The sequence below is a fragment of the Aphanomyces invadans genome, assembly GCF_000520115.1.
Source record: "Aphanomyces invadans strain NJM9701 unplaced genomic scaffold supercont1.23, whole genome shotgun sequence".
Classification (NCBI taxonomy): Eukaryota; Oomycota; class Saprolegniomycetes; order Saprolegniales; family Verrucalvaceae; genus Aphanomyces; species Aphanomyces invadans.
Window position 1 is genome coordinate 21,143 of NW_008580168.1, and position 7,210 is coordinate 28,352.

General features: G+C 49.8%; 5 protein-coding genes across 5 annotated transcripts; 2 read left to right on the forward strand and 3 right to left on the reverse strand.

The window, feature by feature from the left end:
* Nucleotides 1-563: 563 nt before the first annotated feature.
* Nucleotides 564-1,421, reverse strand: H310_09776 (hypothetical protein). Its single transcript, XM_008875935.1, has one exon. It carries the CDS (start codon nt 1,324-1,326, stop codon nt 601-603), a length of 726 nt encoding a protein of 241 aa, XP_008874157.1. The 5' UTR covers nt 1,327-1,421; the 3' UTR covers nt 564-600.
* A 1,707-nt stretch (nt 1,422-3,128) lies between these two features.
* H310_09777 (hypothetical protein) lies at nt 3,129-3,854 on the forward strand (the record flags this gene model as incomplete). The annotated part of the gene is made up of 1 exon (XM_008875936.1): nt 3,129-3,854. One exon carries the CDS (start codon nt 3,129-3,131, stop codon nt 3,816-3,818), a length of 690 nt encoding a protein of 229 aa, XP_008874158.1. The 3' UTR covers nt 3,819-3,854.
* A 262-nt stretch (nt 3,855-4,116) lies between these two features.
* Nucleotides 4,117-4,872, reverse strand: H310_09778 (hypothetical protein; the record flags this gene model as incomplete). Its single annotated transcript, XM_008875937.1, has 1 exon — nt 4,117-4,872. The coding sequence occupies one exon, from the start codon at nt 4,870-4,872 to the stop codon at nt 4,135-4,137; it is 738 nt and encodes a 245-aa protein (XP_008874159.1). The 3' UTR covers nt 4,117-4,134.
* Nucleotides 4,873-6,043: 1,171 nt separating this feature from the next.
* On the reverse strand, nt 6,044-6,528 carry H310_09779 (hypothetical protein; the record flags this gene model as incomplete). Its single annotated transcript, XM_008875938.1, has 2 exons — nt 6,044-6,154; nt 6,206-6,528. One exon carries the CDS (start codon nt 6,526-6,528, stop codon nt 6,262-6,264), a length of 267 nt encoding a protein of 88 aa, XP_008874160.1. The 3' UTR covers nt 6,044-6,154; nt 6,206-6,261.
* A 376-nt stretch (nt 6,529-6,904) lies between these two features.
* On the forward strand, nt 6,905-7,206 carry H310_09780 (hypothetical protein; the record flags this gene model as incomplete). Its single annotated transcript, XM_008875939.1, has 2 exons — nt 6,905-7,171; nt 7,201-7,206. The coding sequence occupies 2 exons, from the start codon at nt 6,905-6,907 to the stop codon at nt 7,204-7,206; spliced, it is 273 nt and encodes a 90-aa protein (XP_008874161.1).
* Nucleotides 7,207-7,210: the final 4 nt, after the last annotated feature.

A 7,210-nucleotide genomic window follows, 5' to 3' on the forward strand; every position in this document is an offset into this window, starting at 1 on the left:
GCTGTTCTGCGACCGCCGCACGACTGTCGCCCGCTTCGTATCACGTCGTTTCACACCTTTTGCCAAGTCACCCGCGTCGTCTGCACTGGGCAGGGCTTCCTTCTACGTACAATCAGAAATGAAGCAGGTTGCGAGTTGGAGATACCGCTGTGGTCGAGATGGGTTCAGGTGTGATCGGCTTGAAAAATGGTTGGTGAGGAGGCGGTGGCGCCGGCTGGAGGTTTGCTTCCATGGCAGCATCGTCGTCACGAGCGCTGTCGTCATTGTCCCTTGGCTCGATGTCTTCGTCGTTGTCGGACTCCGAACTCTTGAAACCGTGTGGGCGGTGGCGAAGCGGGCGTGGTTCGGGTGGCGTTGGTGCCGGAGTTGAAAATGCATCACGCAACTTGGCCACCACCACCTATGCTGTGGCTCATTCCTTTTTGGCCACTGCACTCCGCTACGTGTCATCATCGTGGTCATGATGCTCGCAGTATTCACCTGCCGAGCTTGGTCACCGTGCTCAAGATCACCTGGACGCTAATTGCCAGATGACTGCTCATGAGAAAACCAAAACTGGGCGGATAAATGTTGAAGAATAAATTAGGAAGCGGCTCTGTTCTAGTTCATGTACAATGCCACGTGCAGTTGCAGTGCCTTGACTTTGGCTACAAGCAGTGTCATGTGCGACGCTCGATAGTACAATTCGTGGTTGGCATCGGTGACCCTGTTGATGGCTGTGAAGGCGTGAAAGTTAAAGTAGACGGCGTGCAGAATATCGGAGAGCTGCTCAAGTTGTTGCTGTTCGAGCAGTTCGACTGCTTGCGCAAGACTGTCGACGAGCCCAGAGTAAGGGTACAACTGGTTCCACATCGCCAAAGTCCACATTTCGCGAGCAAAGAAAAGCGTGCACATCATCTGGTCCTTGAGGATGGCGTCGTGCACCACCATCGGCAACGGCGACGCTGACTTCAATGCTTCCATGTGCTGGACGAGGTGTACAGCCCCCAAGAACTCGACTGCAAACAGGCGGCTTTCAAACGTGTACGGCTCTGCTAGAGCCCCACGTTTGCCCAGCAGGAGATACACCTCCTTCTTGCCATGCAAGCGTATATGCACGTCACAGGCTGCGTACTGCGCGCTTGGTCGCGACTGGCCAGCGATCGTGATCGTTCCTGTCGTGACTTGCACACTCAAGCTTGTCTTGGCCTTGCCAGGCCCGATGTTCAGCCGGTCCAGCACCGTCGGGTTGTACAGAGTGGAGAAGTGGCATGCCACGCCGTGGTCCGTCGCTCGTTTTTCCAGGCTGGGGCCGAGCAGCGCGGACACGCGTGTGAGCACGGCCATCGCGAGTAGAGGTCTGGAGCGGCAGGCAAAAGATGAAGTGGCCCAGAGCTGCTTCCTCAGAAAACGATTTCTCTGCGCCAACTCGCATGCGTGTCATGGACAGTTTATTGAAGTTTCAAATCACGTGGCTATCGACGGAGTTTCCCGCCCTGCGATTGGCCCAAAGCTGATTTTTCCGGATCCGGATAGCAACCAAAGGCTGCGACCAGGTGATTTGCAGCACGCACCGGATATTCTAGATGTTATCCGGAGTCTAAGTCGTATCCTTGGCACCTGTGGCCAACCAAAATGTGTATTCTATGTTTCGCTGGAATTGGAGAAGGGGGTACTCCTTGCGTTCGTCTTACCAAAGCCAACGTTCTCAACATTAGAGAGTTTAAAGTCAATCGACTTTCATATGAGTCATTGCATTGTGACTTACGCAGTTGGGCTGAATTCATTAAAAAAATTTGAGCCAATCAAAACGATCGTTGGAATTTCGATTGAATTTGGCGCGACAGATATATTTTCGTGGATCCTGGGAAAATCCCCTTAACAAAGGTTGTGAAATTGCAAACGATAAATTGGGTGATGCAAATACCCTTGCTGATTACTCTGACGCGCGTTCTCGAGTGTTGAGCTGACCAATCCAACCTCAGTTTAGCAATTATGACCAATCAAAATGGAACATGCTCGTCCGCTAGCGGCATTTCTCGACATCGCCGCGGCTCGCCAGACGTCGGTCGCACCGGTTTTCCGCGCTACGTTGAATCTGTCTGTCTGTCGCGTGTGTCGCAGCAATTCCATCGGCGTCGCTTCCAAAATGGACTAACGGTGGAGCGGTTTACGTGAACGTTTGCTGCAATAGCCGCTTTGACGCCTTGGGGTGGTATCGCGGGTAAACCTGACCTGTGCGTTTTTGGATGATCTGCTCGTGCTCAAATAGCAAAAACATGCCCATGATCATGGTGTCAATGGCTCAAAATATGGGTCGACACGACCAACACCATAACTGCTTAACCCCGAAACGGCATTGCGCATGGGAGTTCTGTCGGCCTTGAGGTCAACGTAGATATGGGTTCGGGTTTTTGATGGAAAGCCACGTCATATATATCCGGATGTCCGGATAAACCGTTGCATCCTTCAATAGCAAAACAAGATTGACCAAAGTATGCACAAAAAATGCACAGCAACATAGTACAATTCGAAATACAATTTAGTTTGTCTTGAGCCAATCAATTTGCCATTTCATGAATTTGCACCAATCCATGCGAAGGATGTCACAGTTTTGGCCAATGGATGCCCTAGAATCGACACACTTGAAACCTTGAGATGTTCGACCATATTCAAGCAATGCAAGCGTAGAGTGAAAAAGGGGGAGTTCGATTGCCTAGATGCACTGCTTCCACTTCTACTACTACTTGGTTTACCTTGCGGACTTGATTGACGTGAGGTCAAGGCTCCCACGGAAGATGATGAAAATACAGCATGCAAAGGCTTTAAGTGGGGGATAAGCTGTCGAGCTGTTTATTACAGATGGAATACAGGCAAGAATGACTGAATTAGGGTGTAACGACAAGAGGGCGACCACCAGTGAAAGGTCACACATATGTATGCTGTCTTGAGATATGTGAAACATTTACATGTTTCATGGAATAGTTGAATTGAATCGTCGCATGAAATCTGGGTGAAATGTCTTGACACCCCGAAACCTCACGGAATTTTGCACGACAACAAATTGTCTCATAACTGAATGATGAAGTTGAATCCAGGGATGCTGGGTTGATATCACGCGGAGTTTGCATGACACATTTCAATTTGCGATGACAATCCTACTGAACCAGCGCAACTCGCCGCTTGACGACGACCGCGTGCTCTGCGTCTTCCATGCTGTGCAAGTACCCACGTGCCTCTTCAGCAAACTGAACAATTACTTTTCCCAACCCACTAAGCTTACGGTCTTCATCAGCGCTGGTATTGTGAAGATTGAGCACAACATTTACGCCACTGAAATCGTTGCGGCTGATTTGGGCATCGTGCAACGGAATGAACACTCGGTATTTCTTCACGAACCAGCCCACAAGACAACCCTTCAGTTTGATTTTCCCTCGCCACTCGAAGCGCTCCACTTTGTTGGGACTGTCGACCTCCTCCAATACATTCACGCGTTGCGAGGGCCTCAAATGGATGCAGCTTCTTGCACTCTAGAGCACCACATGAGGCAAACGCTCGACTACGCTGAGATGCTGTGGGAACTGGACCTGTGGCGCCGGTCGGCGTCGTACTACTCGATTCTGGAGACGCTGAGCTACGCGCTTCAGGAACTCCACTGTGACGACGTGCACTTCGGGGCGATTCAGAAGATGCTTGGGGCCCTGTGCGACAAATTTGAGTGCGATGCGTCCTTCGACCAGATCATTCATGTGGACGGGCAGGATTTCCACTGCATAACCCCACTGTCTGTGCTTTTAGCCAAAATCACGGCTCTTTTCACGCATGTGTCGTCATTTTGACTAAACCTTCGGCATTAATAAAAAATATATCGGACAACTAAAAATATACTCACAATGGTAATTCGAGGATTAGAGGACCTGACAGAGCGATGTAGGCTAGCGAAAATAATCGAGAACGAGATTGCATCGTGAGCGCCTTACAATACGCAGAGGCATGGGAGAGCTGGAGGCACCCGGCAGGCATTTTCTTCGCCATCATCATCGAAAAGCCTATGGCATTCAATTAGTAGTTGGGTTCGTCCGAGGTCGAGATCCTTGAGGTCCAAGTGTATATATGTTGCAACGACTACTGTAGGGTTCAAGGGCAAGTACGCAGTCACTTAAAGTTAGTGTAGTTGGCGCAATGTACACATAATGCCCTCAATTTGGCTACGAACAGCGCAATCTGTGATGGGCGATAATACTTTTGGCCATCACTGGTGCCCATTTTGTTCACCGCAGCATGAGAGAAGAACTGGTCGTGCAGGTCTTCAAAGATGACTTTGGCATCGTGAGCATGGCCATGTCGTAGCAGTCCACCGGCGGATTCCAGCAATTCCAGCATGTTGGAGTACGGAAATAAGTGGTTCCACAAGGCAAGGGTCCACATTTGGTCCGCGTACCAAACAGTATTCGTGACGTGCTCGAGCAGAACCATGTCGTGGGCCGGGCATGCACACACACATACTTTGTTTCGAAGGGCGTGAATGTGTTGGTTAAGATGGATGGCGCCGACAAATTCAGCTGCCAACAAGGGGCTGTCAAACGTGTATGGCACGAACTCGGGTGATTGAGGGCCCTTGACTCGGACTTCCTTCTTTCCGGCCGCATCCAAGTGCAGGTCACAGGGAGCAACGGATGTAGCAAATCCATTCTGAGTCAGCGACACCGCCCCCGTGTCGATTCGCACGAAAAATGATGCCATGTGTGAACGGTGGAGCTTGAGTTTGTCGAGAATTGTAGGGTTCGGGACAACGTCGAAATCGGCCCCAATAACGTCAGAATTCGATCCGAGCACCTTTGTGTCGTTGGAATCGAAGAGGATCGAGTTGAGCTTGACAAGTTGGGCGGACATGTAGCAATTTGAAGTGGCTCAAGTCCAGTGGCGTGTATTTCTCATCCATGGTGAATTTACACTCGCTCTCTTGACGACAAGACGAGAAAATTGGAGATAAATTTAAACCGTGTGGCTGCACATGTTGACATTTGGGATTGGAACGTTGCATACGGCCTTGCCACGAGCGTGTAATTTGTGAATTTCAAAAATGCGACTCATTTCGCCTAGCCAGCATGCAATATTCCAAAAAAAACATTCATCGTGCATGGCACACATTCGAAATCGCAACCACGTTGTGCTTGGCCAAGAGATCGGAGCAATCCTTCGGGACGGCCTTCTCCAAAGCTACAACGGCGTTTCGCTCGACTACTTAAAGGGACAGGTCGGATGCCGCTAACATAATAGCACCAATATGTATCGACAGCGACGCATAAGAGCTGCAGAGTGGATGGCGTTGGCAGGATGTGAATGGCTCCATTCGGACATTTGATTGTTCTGAGACAAATATTTTGCAACATTCAATTGGACAGCAGAATTATCACCCCTTTTCAAATTTATACCGAATGTCTTTACGTGGCTCTACATCGAAGTGCACGACAACGTTCTGACTCGCGCGATCTTTGAGGGATAGAGCAAGCAACATAGTATTGTAGCTACGGTGATGTGCGACATTCAAGTGGATTCTTGGAAATTGTATCGCATATGAGCCACATTTGTTTGTTCACGCTTGAAGCGCTCAACAATGAGGGTCTTCGGAGTTTTTGCGATGAGTCGTCCACGTGGTCGTCGTACTGAAGCGCAGAAGTGATGTTGAAAACGTTGAACGCATTGGCGACCGTGATTCAATCTCAAAATTGCAATGCCGTTGGGGAATGCGTGGAGTTGCAACCGGCGATACGTATGGTTGCGCTTGTTCCACTTTTATTGTAATTGCCTGGGGGATTCTCATGTTTCACAATTGTGGAAACAGACGAGCTCAAGTCGGGGCTAATGTGCCATGAAAACGAATATAACATTTCTGTTGTGTAGCGAACAAAGGATTTGTTCGTGTTAACATCTCTGACGTCCGAGTCGACCATCGTCGACGTTAGTTCTGCGTTGGTCTAGCTCTTGCTCTTGGTCGTCCACTCGGATGCACCTTGATCTGATCATATGTCGCCATCAAAATCTGTCATTTGACCATGGTGTTGTTGAGTTGGATTCACTCCACCCACTCGATGGAGTTTCGCTGCCTTCGCTAGTAATCATCTATGGCAAGGCAAAGGTTTGGGGTTTCGAGAACGCTGGCGAACCCTTTGCTCTACAACTTGGCATGCTAAGTGAATGTAGTCATTCGGATTGACCACTGCACCTTCAGTTTGAACGGGGGGACACGATTTCATGTAGTCGCATATCGTTTCGACGATTTTATCGTGTCTCAGTTGCAATGGCTTCCCACGTCACGAGGAATCGAATGCAGTAGAAGCCCCATCGCTGCAGCTGACTGAGGTGTTCGTCAGATTCGGTCAACGGGAACGGCCTGTTCACACACGAGATGGACGTACTACCTGGAGCTGACGACGGCACCTTCGTGGACCCGCCAAGGTTCACGCCTCGAAGGAGCACCACGCGACCGTCTGCGTCCACGAAATGGCCATTGCGCAGCTCGAGGTGGAACGACACAGATGACGCCATGTAGTGTTGGAGGCACAGGGGAAGTTCGACAGGTTTGTCGCTCAACCCCGAAACCCCCAAATGCCTTAAAGAGAGCATCGAACTAAATTGGCACCGAGCCTGCTCTTCATCACTAAATATTTTGAAGTCATCACAATATAAATAGTTCGACGGCATATTTACTTTACTCATCATATTATATTCTTCATACGAAGTAGCAAAATAGACGCTATGGAAAATGTTTCGAGCGCCATGCATTTTGTAATTTGCGTAAATTGCCTACAACCCGACAATGTACTGAATTGGGAAATTGCACTTTTGCAGTGTTCCCACTCACAACTGACGACATGGGTCTTGCAGTCGTTCGTGGCAACTACGACGCACTTTCACATCAGCCATGAAGCTCTTGGTTCTAGCTGCCGCCGCCTCCGTGAGTGCTGCCACAATGACTGGTGCCAACTCGACGACCCGGACGTTCAACTGCTCCCAGGGCAAGGACTTCCGACTTATCGGGGATGTCTCGAACATTGCCAAGCCGACTGCCCAAGACTGCCAGGCAGAGTGCGGAGCCAACTGCAATGCCCTCACGTACTACAATGGCGTGTGCTACTTGAAGTGGCTCACGCTGGAGCAAATTCGGACCCAACTCACAGACAACGATCAAGTCATTGCGTGCACTTTGAAATTTAACAGTACTAACTCT

Excerpts from the sequence above, each read along its gene's own strand:
- H310_09776 (XM_008875935.1), bottom strand. The coding sequence starts at position 1,326 with ATGGCCGTGCTCACACGCGTGTCCGCGCTGCTCGGCCCCAGCCTGGAA.